At 45.2% G+C, this 20259-nt stretch overlaps 1 protein-coding gene across 1 annotated transcript in view; it reads right to left on the bottom strand.

The window, feature by feature from the left end:
- Positions 1 to 20259, bottom strand: part of SLC7A10 (solute carrier family 7 member 10) — a 29925-nt gene that overhangs the window by 5833 nt on the left and 3833 nt on the right. Inside the window, exons 2-7 of the mRNA XM_065733157.1 lie at positions 6368 to 6572; positions 4160 to 4311; positions 3420 to 3545; positions 2076 to 2229; positions 642 to 765; positions 443 to 546 (exon numbers count right to left, since the gene is read on the bottom strand). Coding sequence (XP_065589229.1) covers positions 443 to 546; positions 642 to 765; positions 2076 to 2229; positions 3420 to 3545; positions 4160 to 4311; positions 6368 to 6572 — 865 coding nt within the window. The remainder of the gene's footprint in view (positions 1 to 442; positions 547 to 641; positions 766 to 2075; positions 2230 to 3419; positions 3546 to 4159; positions 4312 to 6367; positions 6573 to 20259) is intronic.

Raw genomic sequence — 20259 nt, 5'->3', positions numbered from 1 at the left:
CAAAACCATCTTGCCTGGAAGGAGTTTCTTCATTGTGAGAATGATGTCTGTAACTGGGAACAGAACCAGGCCCTGAAACTCCTTTTTCAGCTAGGCATAGTTTAGCTTGTAGCTCCTGGAACTTTATTGATGTAAAATTGCTTTGGTTCCATACTAAAGCTGTGTTCCATACTAATAACGCTCTTACTGTGCGTTATTCCACATCTCCAGATGCTTTTAGTAGCTCATAAGGAAGGATTATTTTGCAAGAGATTCTGTGATTCAGTATTACATTTGCTGATTGAAACAGAGCAATTCATAACTGAATGTATCCAACATGCCCAACAGTGATCTCACCGTGCTATAACATCCAAAATATCTAGCTAGCATTTCTTTAGCAAATCAAATTAAAACAGCCCCTCCCCAAATTAGATAATGTTCATAAAATTGTACTCCATCTAACCTTGATGAGGTAAAAAGGTATCCATTTATTCCTCCAAATGTAGATAGGGCCACTGAGACTGGCATAACCCAGGAAAAATAGCCCAGTAACTTTTCACCAAATGTCTAAAGCAACAGAAGGCAAAGAAACTGAAATACACTGCAAAGCACAGAACTGAAATAAAAGTGTATTTTAGACATCCAGGGAATGGTTTACTTACTACCGCCACAGCGTTGGAGGACAAGAGCTCTTGGGGTGACATGGCAGTGAAATATGCAATGTTGGTGAACGTATACACAAATGTCACCAATGGGATGGATATGAATATGGCACGAGGTAGGTTCCTAATAAAAGAATTAGGAGGGTAGATAAGAATTTACAGTCATACACAGTGAGACCACAATAACCTTGTACAGCCTGGGGCACTCAACCAGCCGCGTGCTCATCTGCCACAATGCTGTGGTACCTTCCAGGAGTGAATGTTTTACTTAGGTGCCAGTCCAGAGCCCTCTTTCTTTAGAGGTGGGCTGCTGAACAAATCTCTATCTAATGCAGTAATGCATTTTTGTCTCTGTGTCACAATTGGAAAAAAGTTAAAAAAACAAACAAACAGAAGAAAAGTACTTTAATCTTTGTGATGATCCTGAATGGATTTAGTAAAAATTGGAAGAGTTTTTTTGTTACCAAACTACTTTTTTATATTCTATTTTTTCTTCAGAGGCTGCAATAATAATAATAATAATAATAATAATAATAATAATAATAATAATAATAATAATAATAATAATAATAATAATGTATATTCCCTCTTTTTCCTTTTTATTTCTCAACCAAGGCCATATTAGCCTTATTTAAGTCATAACTTTTCATAGTTCAGGTTTGAAATTGTAGTGGCCCATTATAGTGCTGCTGTTTTATAAAGGGAATGCTTTGCTGACCTTTCTCTATTCCTGACAAAGTCTCTGGGCGTGTACTTTCCCATTCACTGGTGTGAAGGCCTGCACAGGGCTGCTCGTGGGACAGCAGCTTTCATTCACTTCCAGCCAGGCTGTGCTAGTGCTTGAACTTCTCCTTGTTTAATTGCTGTGTGCATTGCATGCCCAGAAATAGCTGACGCTCTGAGAGCTGCTCTTGGCATTCATCGTTCCACTTTATCATAATCTCAGAAATTTTGAAACATTTGAGCTTTGTTTTACTAAAGTAGAATCATTCTCCCTCCAGTTCCCCCCGCCTGCTGGTGCTGGATCATTTCAGAGCCCCTTCTGGCACACACAGCCCCCAGGGAGCTGACAGGGGGCACCCCAGGGGCAGGTCCCACAGCGATTCTCCCTATAGATACGTGTGGCATCTCACCAGTGGTTAGTTTTTTTTAAGGATGCACTGTGTGTTTGGTCAGGGCCATGATGACAATGCTTTGTCCATAGACAGTTTTAACTGAATCGATCCTTTGTGCAGTGTGTCCCTAATTTCAGCATGGTGTTTTGTTAACTAGCCTGTTGGCATTCCAAACAAAAAATCTCTCCTTCGGAAACACTGATCCTGTAGGACACGTAACGATATCGCTGCAGCTTATTAAATGAATTATGTTATCACATGGCTCCAATGTCTCAGCACTTCAAAAAAAACTGTGGATGATGTAGAAATGAATACTTGCCTGCGGGGATCAACCAACTCTTCTGTTACATAGTTCAAGAAGTTCCAGCCACTGAACGCAAACGACCCTTGAAGGAAAGCTAATGCTAGATGCCCCACAGATGGAGTCATCCAAAAATTGAATGCTTTGCTTGGTGTCAGCTCTTCATAGTTTCCTGCACAGAAAGCACAAGCAAGAGTTTACGGCTTCCCCAGAGGGAAGTGCTGCCCACCAGAGACACCAGGAAATAGGCAGACTTTTTCTTTCTTTTTTTTTTTATTGATGATTGACTTTGAGACTTTGTCCTCCTCATGTTCCGCAAGTCAGCTCAGACTGGCACTGCACTCATGGTGCTCTCTGTGGGATGGTGTCCTGGGGAGGCAGTGGGCTCTGCACGCACAGGCATTGCTCTGCAGCATTCAGCCACAGCACCAGCACTGCTGCTGTGACAAACTGCAACCTGCCTTTGTCTACACGCTGCTGGAGGATGGCTCTGCCATGGCATAAACTCCTGTCTGTTCCTAGTGCTGTTTGCTTTTGCAAGAATTTGGTGTTGTTTAGTAGGAGTACTGGGAAAATGTCTATGGGGCTGGAAGATTGATCAAGACTGTGGGGCTGTTAGCATTGAGAAATACTGCTCTCTAAATGCCCTATTTCATCTTTCTTTGCATGACTCATCACAGACGTGATAAAAATGTCACGAGCCTTTTGTGCTCTCTGCTTTCCATTAAGTTGGTGATTCAATAAGACATTTTTGCATATTAAGAAGGTGGCATTTTGTAGTTCTCAATCTTACAAGTGACATTTTGTAGGAAACCAGACTGTGCCCAAAATGAATCTGGCACCTTCCTGAACTGGGCCCAGCACTGCTTATCCGTTTGCACTCAGAGCGCTTTAAAATTTAAAGACTGTGCAACAAATCATAAATTTTCTGTAACTGCTCTAAAGAACGTTCAGATACACTTTTCCTTTATCAAAACCAACAGTGCAGTACAGAAAGGAATATGTTTAAGGAAGGTACGGCTCATTTCTCTGTACCGCCATCATTTTCATGACTCCGTGTACAGCTTTCACACAGAGCATAAACCTCCAGTGAACCTGTGTCCGGAATAAATCCCTCAGCAGCACTCAAGACAAATTGTTTTTCACGTGGACACACATCTGCTGTGTGGTGTCATTCTCCAGGCACCCAGCCTGCAACCAGCTCCCTCCAGCCCAGAGAGCACCTGCAGCAACCAGAGCCGATCAGCAGCACAGGGACTGCTCCACAGCCCTGCAAACCCTTTGGGTTGTGTTGTAAGAAGGGTGGGAGAAGCAAGTCTAGCAACAGTACCATACCCGTGTTGAAGCCGTCTCACAGAGTACCTTTAAAGATCTGTATGAAGCCCACAGTAATGATAAGGGCCAAGGCTAAGAGTTTTCCTGCTGTAAATATATCCTGAATGCGCGTTGCCCATCGAACACTGGAGCTGTTCACCCAGGTCAGGAGTACTGGAGAGCAGAAGACTGAATTCAGTGAAATGAAATTACGTTTGTTGAAGAACACACACAGCGCTGTAAAACACTGACTGCCATACAGTTCCCACATGGCCATAATCGAGGTGAGGAGGGGACTGGCCTTGCCCTATGGGGCGCCCAGCTGCAGAGGAGCATCCATCACAGCTTTTCTCCCTGAGACTCTGCTGTCTGGCTTCTCCAGCTCGACGGGCTGTACCTGCTCAGAGCTCAGTGTGCTGCCTGAGCCGGGGTTTCAGCCTCCTTACGGGACACGGAGAATGTCTTCTTTCCCTGTGGCTCTGCTGCAGTCCCACCAGCTCTGTAAGTAATGAATGTAGAGCCAGTGGTGGTCTGTACTTCCTATATGCCTGCTTTTGGGAACGTTAAAGAAGATGAGGAGGGCTTCGGGCAGTGGTGGGAAACCTGCTCTGGGTAAGCTCACCTGCCACCGCTGCCCAGGGACGAGCTGCAGCCTGCTATGCTCCCTTCAGGCAGACAGGGAGGAACTGGCCATCCCGTGTGGGCGCACTGCTGCCTGCCTCTTGGGTTCTGGGGCTGTAAGCCCAGGCTTGCTGAGTGATCCTTTACAAAGCAAGGCAAATACTCACGTAAACACACCATGGAGAGGATCCTGGAGGCATTATAGGGGGGAATACAATTAGGGAACACGGGCTGCAGAACATAGTTTGAGAAGGTCAGCGAGATGACAGCCAGACTGGTAGGGTACATGATAAGCACCGCACTCCAGAGCAGCAGAAACCTGGGAACACAAGAACAAGCACAAGAAAACAGGGCTAGGTGTGCTGGAGCAGAGTAACACATGACCAGCTGTGCTGCACTTTGAGAAATGCCTAGGATATTGGGGTCAAGAGCTGCTCCTGGTGCTCCTTGGCCATGGCAGTGAGTGCTTATCAATACCTCCATGTTGCTGCCTTGCCTTTTGTTTCTGAGAAGTATGGGGCAATCTGGTGCTTCCTTTTTCTTATTAACTACAGGGAGTTAATTCAGTAAATAGCCATTATGCAAACGTTTCCCAAATATCACTACTGTTTGTTAAAACCCAGTACACGTGCATGAGACTCCTTTTCTGTTCTTAATACTTTCTATCATGGTTCATAGTAGTTTTCTCTAGTAATTGGTTTAGTCATACCATGCTAACTCCGCAGGCCCTGCTCACCCAGCTTGGCGTTGGGGACAGCCCAGGAACCTGCTGTGTTACTTCACTGCAGACCCAGTAAGTCTTCAAGGCTGATACATCATTTGTGCTTTTGTTCTGAGGGTGCTGAGAAATTGTGAGGTCAGATATTTTTGCCCTGGAACAGGGCCCAGCTGTATGTCCACGGGGGGGGAGGGGGTGTCACAGCCTGCAGCTGTGATGGATTTTCTGGGCAGAACCCTCTCGTTCCTCCCTATCAGCTTTTGTTTTCTCCCTGTGCACTTTGTGCAGACCAGAGAGATGAATTCAGTTAAAAATATTCAGTGGGAAGAAAGACTTTGAAAACAGTATTTCAGGTGAAATTGGCACTTGCTTCTATGTTTTAATATAAAGAGCATTAAAGTTGGTGTCTGCTAGAATGTGGTTTAATGGGATTGTGAATAATTCAGCAGATATCTGACAGTCAATTTGTTTCATGCTAAATTGAAATACATGCAGGGCTGATAACACCAATTAAATTAAATGCAGAATTTTAGCAGAGGGTCGCAAAGTCGTGCTGTCAAACAGGGGGCTGAGAAGGGTCTGCATTAAAATAAGGAGGAAGCTTGCCTAGGATGTAGGTCCTGTGTTGTCTTATTTTTAGGTAGATCTTACACAAAGCCTAAGAGGAAGAGCTTCTGTTGCTGGTTGCTCAGATCACACTGGTGCTTGGGCAGCGCTGCTGTGCCCTGGCCTTGTTCTTGTGGCTCACCCTGGGTGCCTGCTGGCATGGCATGTCTGTCTGCCTGGGGATGTCTGTCCTTGTGCTGTGCAGCAGCAGGATGCAGTGTGCTATGGCTGGTGGCCAGGAACGGGTCCTGATGCACTACTCAACCCTCTGGGTCCACTAGGTATCTGCTGCTTTTCAAGTACCACCTTTTAGTCATACGCTGTACAGGAAGAATTAAGAACAGGATTTCCCTAACAAAAAAAAACAAACATTATTTTCACATCTGCTGTAATGAAGTACCCCAGTTATGTCTGTATGAGGTCTCAGCCCTACCTGTTAGATGCCCTCACCAGCAGAGTGCACCCAGCCTGAGGAGCCAGCTCAAAGGCTGTGCTTCTGGCGGGGCAATTCTTGGGGGCATGCAGAGGAGCTGGGAATCAAGCACAGTAGTCAGTTCGTCCATTATATCTTCTTGATTGCTCTCTAGTCTGTCCAGTCTTTCGGTTACCTTTACCAAGGCTGAAACATAAGCTCGCAACTTTCTGTGTTCTGCTGCAGGAAGGTCCTGCAACATAATGCCATAGAAATATTTGCTGCCTTCTGCACCAATAGCTAACGGAGGGTGGGTTATGGGGAGCGGCCCCAGCCTGGCATCCCTCAAACAGTCTGTGCTGCCACTTACCGCCTGCACATGGGAACGTCATGTGGATGTGGCATCACTTATAGCCATTGATTTTTATTGAGTTGGAAAGTGAAAGCATCCTGCAGTCTGAAGGCAGAACTGGGAGCACTGCAAAGGGGCACTTTGGTATTTCAGTGAGAACAGGAAGAGCGACTTTACAAAAGCAGATTATTTATGAATATTCTGTTTCTTCTAAGTCACTTGTCTTTTCCTCAATAAGTACTGAATGTAAGCGTGTATTCCGATGACTGAGCAGGTGTAGTACTTACCCAGCTAACCCACCAAAGATCTCTGTGACGTAGGAATAGTCCCCTCCAGATTTGGGGATGGTAACTCCCAGCTCAGCATAACACAGTGATCCCAGGGCAGCGACCCCGCCACCGAGCACCCAAATAATGAGAGCCAGTCCCACTGAGCCAGTGTGCTCCAAAACCCCTTTCGGTGAAATAAAGATCCCAGAACCAATGATGTTGCCTGGAAGGGACAGAAAGTTTGCAATGAGATAAGTGACAGAGAAATTAACTTTTTTTGTTCAAGCAAACAAATCCAGCCTGTGTCCCCATCCTGTCCCTGCCCCTCTTCACCAGGTTTTGCTTGCTTGTGTTTCATCTGATTAAGCCCAGGGAAAGAGTTGCCATTGATCAGAAATCAAGCAGGCTGAGTGGAACTGCTGAAGCACTTCAACGATCTGTTGAACATCTGTGTTTAGAACTAATGCTGTTGTGGAGTGAATTTGGGCAGCTTGAAAAGCTGCCTGCTGTAACTTCTCAACCGTTCAATTGAAAGGAGTTAAAAACGTTTGTGATAAAGATTTTCATCTCTACTTAAAGATGAGAGTTCAGAGGTTTAACTACAAAAACAGAAAGTTGAGTTATTCATAATTTAGGGGCCAAACGGGGCTCTTGTGACAAAAGCAGATTTAAGATCATGCTTGAAAAAGTCTCTTAAAAGTCTGGAAATACTACAAATCTATTGAGATTTTGTATTTGCAGCACAGGTGCTGTTTAGACACTGCCCTCAGATTCTAAGGGGATCTGGTGGTGTGACAGCAACATGGGACAATGTGGGCTCTGTCTGCCTAGTTCTGTGTGGTCAGATGTGAGCTGAGGGAATGCTGGCTGGAGCTTGCTAAATTTGCTTCCTCCTCTCTGCTTTATAAGTGGTTTTCGGCTCGCAGTGGATAGCGCATCCCGTAAGTGCATCCAGCTATTCCAAATTTTGCTGTGGTTAGCTTCAATTTTCTTCTTGTATTTCTGCAAGCAGTTTCTGAGAGTGCAGCTCACCCGGCTGGTTGTGCTTGTACGTAGCCGTGGGTTTGGGCAGTGTGCTGAGGCAGACACTCTATCTGTGGTTTGAAATGAAATTAGGGTAGAGAATAGACATCTGCCAGTGCTAAACAGGTGGCTGCTTCCTGGAAAGTGTGGGTGGACACATGGCTGCTGGGAGCTCTGCAGCCACTGTAGTCCTGCTGGAGAGCCCAGAGGGCTTCAGGCTAACAGGAGCAGAGGGCTGCTGTTGTGTGAAGGTATCACCACAGGTAAACCATTCCCTGGGTATTAAAAGTGTTAGTGCAACAGTGCACCAGAGAATCCAACTGCGATAATACACAATTAACCTAAGAAATGTTTTTGAGATGCTGCTGAACACCTGGCTGTGCCTTTCCTATCAGCTGATGTGTCAGCTTGTGAAAGGACACTACACCTTGTGCTTCTCTTTTCAAAGTTGTAATTGAATGCAGTTATAAAGTGCTCCCAGGCAGCTGGAAGGAGCATCCTCCCAGCACAGCGGTAATGAAACTGGTGCAGAATCTCCACAAGTTGCAAAATTGCTTTAAAAAGTGACTTTGTCCACTTTTTCTCAACTCTTCATTTTAATCAGAAGGCTTTGAGGGTACCCCTGTGCACTCTTAAGAGTCCTTCTGTGGGCAGAGGAAAGTCACAAAATTTTTTCTTTGGATAAAGCTGATAGTCACTGCTGCCACTTGAAGAAATACATGAAATGTTACCCAACTTTGATTTACACAGACATGCAAACTTCCCTACTCTGCTCCAGGGAGGGGTTGACCTGCAGGTCTGCTCCTTTGGTGCTACAGGCTGTGTACAGAGAGATGGGGACAAATAGGAAAGCCTGGGAAGGTGCAGGGAGATGTACAAGGGAAATGTGACTCCCAGCTCTTCCTGCCCACGATCTTCCTGCCTTCCCCTTTGGAGAGCAAGGACAACAGTGGGAGGAAGGCAGGAGGATGTGCCGGGCTGGGAACGAGGCAGAAGGAAATGTGAGAGGCCAGGCCGGCTGCTTCCTCCTGCTGTGAGCTGCTCTGACAGGCAAGCAGGAGGATGTCCAAATTTACTTCTGTGTAAATAACGGGGAAGGGAGCGATCACAAGCTGGAGGTCAGGAGCCATGCCTGCAAAGCACAGTAGAACTGTAGGGTTTGTAGACTTGAACTCCCTCCTTGGGACAGGACAATATCCTGCTCTGGCAGCCAGCCCTGGTGCTCAGCTCACAGGAGCTGCACAAAGGCTGAACAAGCCCAGCTGGGCATTGTGCTGGTTCTGCTGTCCTGAGCACACACACATCCTTGGCTCTGCTTTGCTGCTTGGCAGCCATCAGCAGACGTGAGTCCTGCCCTTCATCTAGCTCAGTGCAAGAGCTGCCACCTCCACATGTAAGCTGTCACCTTGCCATTGTGTCACTAAGTGTAAAAAAGAGAAAATCCTACTACAGCATGGTATCCCCCAAACTAGAAATGGACAAGAAGTAGAGAACACCTGCTATCTGGGGCATCCGAGTGCTGGGGCAGCTTTCAGGCTGTCTTTCTGTCTGTTTTTTCTCCACCTGCTCAGCTGCTTGGGTGCAACAGCAGATCTGTGATGAGCTGGAGGGTGAGGAAATGGAGATCAGCAGCAGTGACATTGGGTGCCAGGCCCAGGGGAAAGAGGTGAGTGCTGTTGAGGTGCAGCAGCCTGGTGTGGTGGTGATAAGGGGCAGAAGGTGTGCAGCAAGAAGGTTGGTGGCTGCCCTCCTGCCACGCTGGGGCTGCCAGTGCAAGCCTCCTTGCATGGTGCTGTGCTACGCCGCAAGTTGGCAAACGCGATCTGTTTGAGGTTAACGCCTTCTGGTGTAGCTGTTGCAGGAGCAGGATGAGAAGGGACTGGTAGCCTTCTGGAGGCTATTTCACACAAACATTCAAGGATGTTTTTTGGTTGAATTAAGTAGTTTGTTGTTTGGAAGCCTAGTGTACTTCTTGAATAAAACAAAATTCAGTTTCAAACTCCTTATGGATTTCCTATTTTGCTCATGCAACGTGTGAAAGTCATATCAGCAGGAGTGGAAGTGCTATGCCCCTTTTGACAACAGAATGTTCGTATGGAAATGTGCCATGGCTGTGGCAGTGTGCCTGGGGAGTACCTTCACTTTGCTCAGCATAGGATGTGTTTAAAAATAGATACAGTGGAGACGGTGAAATGCTCAGAGAAGTGTCAGAAACTGCCTGATGAGAAGCAGAATTTTAAGGAGGTTTTGTGTTGTAGGATGGAAGATTTAGCAGTAAGACAAATGCTTTTGCCACAAAGAGGTATTTCTGAACTAAACTTGCTCAGCGAGAATTGGAGAGAATTTGGAGAGTAACTCCATAGCAGGAATGAAACTGTGCACTGCAGGAGTTGCACTGCTGTGCTTGGAATGTTGGGGATAATTTGTTTCATTTATTTCTTGCAACAAAACTGCCTATTTAAACCTAAAGAAAACTAATGGTTAAATTACATGTATTAATGCCATGGCTCCGCCTAAAAACGCATATAAAAATTCCTGTTGGAAATAACACTGCCTTGTGATCAACCCCAACAGAGTGCTAAGCAACTTTAGGAACCACCAGCTCAACTCCAAAGGCTGCATTAAGAGCTTTCTGTGTGGACGATGTCCTCCCTGCCTCCAGATGGAGCCTCTGGTGGGGCTGATGTGTTTACTCAGCGCAACTCCTTGGGCAAAGGAAGTGGATACACACGTGTTACTGCACACTCCAAGCATGGAGCCTTCATCTCCATGTGCTGGCGTGAGCCTGCTCCCCCAGCCTGGTCCAGCTCTGTGTGAAGCCATGGCAGACCTTACACAAGTTCCTAACCTTAAACCAGTTTTTGGCAGGGCAGGAGCTATCCTGGATTAAAATCATAAGCTCTAAAAATGGTCTATTTCAGGCTATTTTACTCCCAAGTTTTGTATTTTTTTTAAGGCTTCATGTTTCAAATTAAGATTTTTCTAAAACACCCAAGAGGGTTAGGAATATCCTTCTTAAACAAAAGCTGATGTTCTTATGGAATAACATGCCTCAGAGAGTTATTGTGAAAGGAAAGAAGAAAAAGCAACAATGCAGATACAAGAGCTAATTGAGATGCTGTGTATGGGAAAGGACACATACTGCTGCGGCTGACTATGAAGAGGTAATAGGATGCAGAAGGAGAAATAAAAGTCCCATAATGTAGGAATTCATGCTTTTTAAAAAATATTGAGCAGTCTTTTCCCAGATGCACTTTGTATGCAGTGCTGCAGTTTGCTGCTGGGGAGCTCTGCCCGAGCTGGCAGCTCAGCCTGTGCTTTGTGAGTGGCATTCACAGCCCAGGCGGGCTGTGACCGAGGGCGCTTGCTGGTGACACTGAGCCCGGCGCAGAACGGATGGAAACAAAACCACCATTGTAGCACGGTCGTGAACTGGATGCACTGCAGCTCGGTGTGCTGTGGGGGATAGAGCTGGGATCTCCAACCACTGAAAGGAATTGCTCCTTGCTGATAGCATTAGTGCTATGGTTTTGCAATGTCCTGTGATTTTAGGTAGTATTTCTCGAAGTGCATGGAGGGCATTCTTTCTGTGTTGGATGCTGATTTCTGGGCAGTGTGTTACAGGCTGCGGCTGCAGTGCCACACAAAAGGAACTAAAGCTTGCCAGTAGCTTGGAAGCAGCTCAGTTCCTCTGTCATCAGCCATGCTCCATCTCCACTGAACTCAGGAAGCAGCTCCTACTCCAGGTCTTTTGCTGAACAGAATGCTGAAGAGCCCATCCTCCAGTCCTTCCTCTGAAAATACATGGCTTCATTTGTGCTTGTAGCTCAGGTGCTGAGGTCCGGCCCCGGGAGGGACTTCCCAGAGCAGTCTGTTGTGCAGTGTAGGTGCTGCCTGTGGGCATGCACCCCAAGCAGACCTGTGCGTTCCGGAGCTGCAGGACTGACAGGCACTGGGGCACAGCACATTACTGGAAAAGCCAATGGCTGTAGCACGCCTCTGGCTTTTGAACTTCTGGGAGTGCATTTGGGGTCAGGATTTGTTGTTTTTTCAATGCAGCTGTGGGGGTTGAAAGTAATTTTTTAAACAAAAGCTGAATTCTCATTAAAATATTTCAGGAATTGCATGTGGAAAGAAAACACTAAATACGACAGCATTAGTGAGAAAATGCAGGGGTCTGGCCATACTTTGTGCCATCACTTTGAGTGCAAAGTCCTTAGGGCGCCTATTTATCTGCAGCACACAGTCCATGAAGGCTGTAAAAGTAATGGATCTCTCAGCCCACTGAAAGTATTTGGCAGTTCTTTAGGAAGGGGCTTACTGGCTGTATGCAGAGCCCTTAGTCCTGATAAAAACAGCAATTTCCTGTGTGGTTAGAAAAGAAAATATCACTCAGGCCTTTTTACTGCCTATGCTTTCCATTACAGACCCATGTTATATATCTGAAATTCTGAATGGGTCTGTAATGTCGTCTAGAAATTTGGATAAGCAATTCTTTCCTCTAAAAAGTGAAATATTATCAAGAAAAAAAGGATGTGGTGCTTTATTTGCCGCAGTCAGGTAAATCACTGTGCAACTCATTGTTCAGCAAGGAGTTGCAGTAGGCAGCATTTCTGAAAAGCTGCACACAGCTCCCAAGCACAAACCTGCTTGGACTCAGGCTTTCAGCAAGTGTTGTTTGTCACTGTCAGAAGGTTGCAGAGCCACGCACAGCCCTTGGTGTGGCATGGCCCCCAGCATGGCACGGCTTAGCAGGTGGTAGAATATGTGGGTCTGGGCATCTTGATGAGGAAGGCAAAGATTTGAGATTACAGTTTAAATAAGAAAAAAAAAGAGCATAGATGGAAGGAATTGAGCTTTACAAGTGGACTGAATCCAAATGAAATCCGAGGTGGATGATGTCTATAATGATGATGCCATCTCCCGTCGTGAATTATTTCATTAGTTAGCAGAAAAGCGCTACACTAAGCAGCCTTCAGTCCAGCTATTAGCTGCTAATTGGCTTTCAGGAGTTAAACATTCATAATTGAGGACACTAGGAACTGGCTTGGATTGTCACTGTCTGTGACCTCAGGACACGACACACCGATGTGTGTTGAACAGCCAAGAGGTGACAGTGCAGCTCATGGTGTTGGGGCTAACCTGGCATTTTGCCACAGCTCTGAGGGCTCTGCTGAGCACCAGGGAAAATCCCTGCCAGGCTGGGCACAGGATGGCTGTGTCCCTGTGCTGGGACAGGTAAGGGGATGGCTGCATGCAGGGTGCTGCTGGCCTCCAGCACAGTACCACTGGTGCAGCTGTAATTCAAGAGTGCCCTCCCACTGTGAAAATACAAAGAGTAGGTGAAGTTCTGGATGGACACAGCATTCAGGCTCAGGAAGTTACTAAAATACAGGGATGGCACAGAATTAAAAGCAGCAAATGCTTCAGTGTGCCTTGTCTTGAGCTCTACTTGAGCACAAACTGGGGCAATGTGGCAATGTTTTTAGTAGTTCATGTGATGGTCTTGCACTTTAAATAGTGTGCAGAAAACTCTTAATGAAGAATGGATGAAGAATAAAAGAATCGACAGAGCTTGGCATTAACCTAATAACTGCTTAATTTCGTGTGTGAGAAAAGGGTTTAACTGCTGTAATAGTGGAAAATGAATTATGGCTCCTCGGCTAATATGCTCGTAAAGGAACAAAATGAAAAATGGCCATAAAAATAACAGTGGTGATTTAACGTCTGGAGGGATCGGTATTTAACAAAATTAAATGATCTTAAAATCTGACTTCAGTTCAAATATTTATGTTAAAATTCCTAGCAAGTAAGAACATGACCAGTCACCACAAACTGCAATTCCGGCATTCCAAGTGGATTTTGCCGCATTAAGAATTCGTAATCTGATTATGTTCCACCCAACTTTAAAGATTTTTAAAATTAGGCTACTTAAAATATTGACAAAAGTGTTTTCTTTAACTTGCCTCAGACCTATAAGGAAGATATTTGCCTTTTGAGCACCAACATGCATGTCCATCCCACGCAGACTTCAGCAATGCCATTCCTACAACAGAAAACAAAGAGCAGGGACCCCTGGGCCACAGTGCCAGCACACTGCATGCAGCAGAACAGCCACGTGTCTGTGGGTATCACTGTTGCAGCAGTCACGTCCTCAGCTCACTCGTTCCTGGCTGCTGTTTGTGAGGTGATTGCAGGGGTCTATCCTTGGGAGAAAATACCTCGTCTTGGTATTCTGAGCAAGCCTGAGGCTGATTAAACTGCAAAGATGATGAGCGGAAATAGCAGTGGGTGCTCCCTGTGTGTGCAGACAGCACTGTGATGGTTTGGGTGTGCATTAGGCTGCTGTGTTGCAAGTAGGGAAGTAGGGAATTCACAGTCTAGAGAAATGCAATCAAAGCAATTCAGTGAGAACCTGCACCCTCAGCCCTCAGAGCAGTCAGTGAGTGGCTGTGTGCGGCAGTGCTGCCTCTCCCCATGCCCTGGGAAGGAGCTGGGCACAGCCTGGAGCTTCCTTCTGTGGGTCTGGGGCTACTGGGAACGTTCTTTAAAAGCAGCAAGCTGCATGTTTGGCTCCAGTTTATGCTGTACGAACTGTTTCACAAAGATAATTAGCTTGGAATTTATTTCTTCGAGCAATGGAATGCAGCCTTAGAGGAGAGCAACGTTTGTAAAACCTGCAAGGTGCAGTTGTGGGGTGCAGTGCTTTTCTGCTTACCCAAACACTGCTGTGTACGGTACAAGGCTGGCTGTGCTCAAAGCATTAACAGCCCAACCTCTGCCGAGGTACTCAATGGCTTAAAACCAATCAGGTTAACATTTCTGCCTTCGTGAATAGGAATGCTCTTTTCTCTTTGTAAAATTAGTGATAATCTGTGCATTTCCTTATACAGAAGAGGGTTAAAAAGGGAAAAAACTTTGCAGAGCAAGCTTTTAAAGCCGTTTTGTTAACACAGTCATGGCAAAGTAATCTGCCACCTGAATGACATCCCAAGGAGCTGACACTGCCAGTGCTGCTCCTGCAGGAAGGGTGCATCAGCACTGACGTGAGCTCCCTGCAGAAGGCATGAGGTGCATTCTGATCAATGCAGTGCTTACTGTCAAATGCAAATACCCCAATCCTGTCTTCTCACTGGCAAACATCATTAGGGATCTCTCCTGAGTATGCGTGCAGGCATCCACTGGATAGGATCAGTTAATTTACAGATTGCCCATGCTCACAAACTGCTCAGAGTTGCAGGGCCCAGGTTAGCAGGACATGTTTACCTCCCCCTGCACAGGTTGCTGAGGGCTAATCCATGCTACACTCGCTACATGGTAAAGTGGGGCAGGGATGTGGCAGCTTTGGAGCAGGTGAGATGGAGATGAGTGGGCTGCTTGCGTGGCTTTATTCTGGCTTGAGTAATGCTGCTGCAATATGCTTATATCAAATGAGAAGTTACAGCCTGTATGATAGGATTTTTGTTGTTCTGAATTGAGAACTCCTTTTATTCTGCTAATCCTTTCACCGGCTGCAGGCTCTGTCTGCTCTTTTCAAGCGCACAGTCCACTGCTTTATTTCCTGCTCCTCTGTTCTGACTCTTGTACTTGGTCTGATTTCTCTACTTCCTTAACTTCTGACTTGTTCTCCTCTTCTCTTGCCAGTGCTGGGGTATGTGGGCTGCATTTCATTACCCTGGAGAGCAAATCTCAGCCTCCTGTGCCCTCATCTGTGTGCTGCAATGCTCACCACAGATAAGGGAAAAATACTGAGAAAAGCCTTCTCCTATGAAGCAGGAGGCATTTTCCTGTGGATTTTCTCAAAGGAATGACACAGAATGAGCTCCAGCATGCCACCTCCCTGAAAGCAGTGTGAGTGATGGTAGGGCCACACCAAACCAGCTGCCTTCAGGCTTCACACCTCTGTGGTGGATGGGAAGGAAAACTCTTTTGTTCCTTAAATGCCTGCCTGGGTTGCCCTGGAAAGATCCTGCAGCACTGTACATGATGAGTAGTGCAGCCTTGTGCTGTCAGCTCTTGTTATCTGTCCTACCTTTGTTTTTTATGTTCTCTGGACCTCAGCAACCCAACCAGCAATTTAACCTGAAAGCAGCAGAGGTGCTGCAGGAGGCGGGGTCATCTCTAGGATGCAGTGTGCCTGATCATCACCAGATAAATCCTGATTTTTAAGGAAAGGATCTGGCAGTGCAGCAAGGCTTCCTGCAGCAGATTGTGAGGCAGAGAGCAGCCACACACTCGGTTTAATGCCTGCCCCTAGGCTGGGAAACCCCATAGGCAGCTGTGCTTCTGGGTCAGCTCCCACAGTGCCCTCTATACCTGCAATGATTTGTAGTATTTATGAAGAAGTAAAACAATTAAAAAATGCTGCTCTACAGCTCACCAAGCTAGCTGTAATAGCAGGCAAATAGTTCAGCTGTGTCAGGGAATGCAGTGGGTCGGCTGAGGACAAGATGACAAACACAGCTTTCTGCCAGCACGGACTCCTCAGTACTGCTCGTTCCAGTGGAAGGGACCCACTGTATCATGGAAAATGATGGGTTTTTAAATCTTGGTTCTTATCTTGGAGCATGGTGAACAGATTAATTGGATAGTCTGGGAAATTGATCAGCAAATGCTGCCCAGCAGGAAACCTCTTCCTGTCGGTTCTTGTCCTCGCAGAAGTATCATCATTTGTCTGATGAGAAAGATGCACGAAAATGGCAGTGTGCAAGTTCATGGGTTGCACAGTGCATTCACATAAGGGCACAGAAGGAACCGTGTTAGATGGCTCAGCAGAGGAAGCAGCCTGGGTGCTGGCAGTGGCTCCTGGCCTCCACCTCACTGCAGTACCTCCCTGCTTACCTTGCTGGGATCACTGCAGCTTTCTGCTAGGAACAGGCTGAGCGGGAATCTCCTTTAAGCTCTACTGCCACTGCCTGGGCTCTGACACAAATGCTATTTTGGATGCAGATGTAAGCAGGAGCTGAGCAAAGTTAGCTACTCTCATAGGGTTCACAGCTCTGCGATAGGACATTAGTCGGGCACTCAGATTCACAGACAGAACGTAAGTTTGTGTTAGCAAATTCTGCTGTGGGGATCACTTACAATACTGTGCTACTGACCTAAAGGACTGAGAAATCGGTGCTGTTTGTACTTTGACCTTACTTATTTTTAAATCTTTTACTTATTTTTATAAATGAATTTAGATAATTTTACTGATGAGAACTAGAAACTTGGCAGCTTTCTAGGACACTCTTAAATATCTGCTGTCTGGGAATTTAAGGGAAGTGCCAGACATCTTAAGATGACCTCACAAGTTAGCGATATTACTATATAATCTGCTGTTTTGCTTATGAATTCGGTATTACCAAGCACTGTGACTACCTCTCAAAACTAAGCATCTTCAGCATCCGCAGCCTTCGTGGTGCTCACGAGGCCTTTATACATCAGGTTGCACTAAGCTGGATGAAAATGTCATCTGAAAAACGTCATCCCCTCAAGCAGAAAAACTTGTTTCCAGAATGTTTGGAGGACACAGAAACGTGGAAGTGAATTAGCTCAGTATCCCAGAAGGACAGACTATAAGTTTTCCCCACCTCTCTGCTCAGCAGCCTGATGTACCTGATCCATCCAGGTGCATTGTGCTGATGTGTTGTACAGCCACCAGCGATATGGCTAACAAGGGATTAATGTGCTCTGTATGTAGCTGCTTTAATTTAATTCAGGTCCAGATCCTATGGGGCAGTAAAGACCTCAGCTCCCACTGGAGGGGCTTGGGACCTGTTAAAAAAAAGGGTCTTTAATCCTTAATCTTCCATTATGAGCCTGAGCACTTAGGGGAGGCATTCCTTCAGAACGTGCTGGTAGTATTTACAGGATTTTGGTACCTTTTGTAATAGTCTGCTTAACTCTTAATGCGTTGCTTGGAAACCAGCCGTGTCCACAGAGAACAAACATGTAGACATATCCTACTGCTCTCTGGCAGAGTTTACTGTTAGAAATTGCTTTATTTCAACAGGATCTACTAATAGTGGTACAGAAAAGTAGTTTGTTAGCTTATTTTAAATTCCAAATATTTAAATTCTATCATAAAAATAGAAAGCCCTTCTAAGCTGAAGGCTAGGCATGTGAAGACACCACCTAGAGGCAAATTCTATTTTTTCCTGTTCTCGGAATATCGGTTCAGCTATTTTTTAATTTAATTGAGTCTAAGTACAGTGCTTAGAAGTAACAAGCCTGGATACTTTTTTTGTGCTAACTAATGCTATTACTATTTTCAAGACACTTGAGCTGATTAATTATGCTCCCAAAGTGTATGGCTTTTCAAGTTTTCAGACTGAAATTAAGAAAATAACAACTTAAAAAAAAACCCACAAAACCAATAGTGAAACCTATAAACAGTTAGCAGAGGTCAAGGTCAGCACCCGTGCTTCTAAAAACAACACCATCCCCCAGCCCCATCCCATTTGGAAGGGTTGACCAACTATTAGTGGCACTCATTTTATCCAAGATCTGTAGCCTGTTGTGCCATGCACAACTAGTCAAGTGCTTCCTGGAGAAGGTGCTTAAGTTCAACTTCTGCCTTCCATGGTCTGAATGTTTTTCTATGCTAACTAAAGAGATCTAGACAAGAAAAGCAACTGTTTCTAGCCTTATTGCTCATCCCTGACTATCTGACCCAGAGTTATTATTAATGCATCTGCGACTTGTCCAGTGTTGCAGGTGAATTAGAAGTTTTGTGACAGGCAGCCTAGTAACATACACCAATATAGATCACGTAATACGGATTTTGTTTCTCTGACCCAGTGTATTCAATCAAAGAATGAGGTTCCTACTTAACTTGATTTTTCCTGGCTTTTGTGACAATAAATAAGGTCCTTTTATTATTTAAACACATTTTTTGTGGTTTATTATATTAAGATGTTTGGCCTGATCTAGATTATGTGGCTTCGTGAAACTGATGAAAGAGCTATTGTTCTTCACAGCAGAAAACTGCCCCTCAACCAGGCGGTGGACATATTTCTTGGAGTCAGAAGTAACACTTCTGCAGTCTTGTTGATTTCTGATGCTACATTTTACACTATTGGTTTTAAAGCCCCATGTTTGATGTGCAATTCCAACAGTATTTAAGGATAAAAAATAACAGCTGACATCAAATTCGGAAGAAGTTTATTTTTCCATAAGCTTTGGTGCTATTCTGAAGAAAGCTTAAAAGAAGAGTGGTTCAGCTGTATGGGTTACTCCACGACTCGATATAGACTTAAACCTCACCAGTACATGCTTCTCCACCTTTCTTCCTCTGAAATCCAGTGAATTTGTGCCTGTTGTCTAAAAGAGGTGAGGAAGCATGTCCCGGTGCAAGAATTTAATCAGTTCACATTAACACCAGTGCGGGCCATTCATTACCTGAAATCAGAACCTACAAGTTCCTGAAGATCAGAACAATTTGTAGAGAACCATTCCCTCTAATTTCACTTTTCAGCTCCAACTTACAGAGGTCAGTGCCAGAACAGCAAGTGAGGAGAATAAACTAACACTACCTAAAGAGATTTTGTTGAGGCTGGCATGTGAAGAGAAAGGAATTTACCATTATGTATGGCTTTCTTCTTCAGGAGAGCAGAGCTTGCATAGTCCCTATGCTTCCTCGCTATAAAGAGCGGGATACAGGCATTTAAAAAGGAATTAGAATGCTGAGATGCTCAGTCCGTGCTGGATCGCTGGCTCCCCACTCTTTGCTATGGAACATCTGCTAAAGAAGTCTTTGGAAGACTTCTGGTTTTTTTGGGACCAATAGAAAAAACAACACTGTTAGGATGTTTTATATCTGGGGCACTTCAGCACTGACAAATGCCTTCTCATTTTATCATGCTGCAATCAAGATGACAAAAAAGTGTGGCAGCTAGTAGAAACTCCCCCGCAGCCCAACAAAAACCGGGGTCTTGAAAGGAAAAGTTTGGCACGCAAAAAGCTCCAAACACAAAAAAGCTAAACCTCTACCAAACCATTTCTGCTTGTTGTGAGCCTGCCAAAGCTTAGCAGACTTTCTCAACAGAAAAGGCTACATTATGCTAGAAGGAAATGAGCTGCAAGGCACAGGAAAAGGGAACGCGAGTGGAGATTTATGGCACCACTGAAAGCAGTCACTGTACTGCCCGATTGGGAGTAAGACTTCCAAGTGATGTTACCTCTGGTTTTTTGTCTATCAGGAGAGAAGGACAGTTTCTGCTGCAGGGTGTCTGCACTGCTGACATCCATAACAAGGCTCATCGCTTCAGCTTTCTGATCACAATGGCCATGTTCTACCTAATCACAATTTTCCACTTCTTCAGAAGAACTAAAGGGGGGAAAAGCACTCAAACCCAAACCACTAAATCCAAACCAATGAATATTTGCCAAATGTTAAGTAGGAAACAGAACCATTACAAATGTTCTAAGTTTTGTTTAAACACTGACGATTTCCTAAAGTACAAACCTTGGTGTCCTGCTACTGCTTCTGAAGATCATGTGGAAGGATTTGTTCAAGCTGATATTTTTTACTTTGCTTTATTGCAGCTTTTGAACTTTGTGTCGTACATGGGCTGACTTCCCCTGGATACACACAGACTGCAGCAGAAAGGCACATCTGTGGGCAAACAGAACCACTGCCTATTTCTGGTGTGAGCCAATTAAGAAGAATATAAATCTGTTTTTATTTTCATTTTCTGCTGCCAGGAATCTCTAGTTGCAGCTCCTTTTTACCTCCCTTGGTAAAATCTCTCTCAGAGGTAAGCGGCTAGCCTTGAAAAGCTGCAGGATCTCCCTGGAATTTTACCAAGCAGTTTGAACTTTGCCGTGGCTTTTCTTGCAAGTAAAACTGTGGCATGTTTTCAGCTCCCTAAACCAGGTGAAGGCGTACTCCGAAGGATCCT

This window comes from Cyrtonyx montezumae, unplaced genomic scaffold, assembly GCF_038088225.1.
Source record: "Cyrtonyx montezumae isolate F1298 unplaced genomic scaffold, pur_monq_1.0 scaffold_17, whole genome shotgun sequence".
Classification (NCBI taxonomy): Eukaryota; Metazoa; Chordata; class Aves; order Galliformes; family Odontophoridae; genus Cyrtonyx; species Cyrtonyx montezumae.
This window is presented reverse-complemented; position numbering and strand designations above follow the sequence as displayed.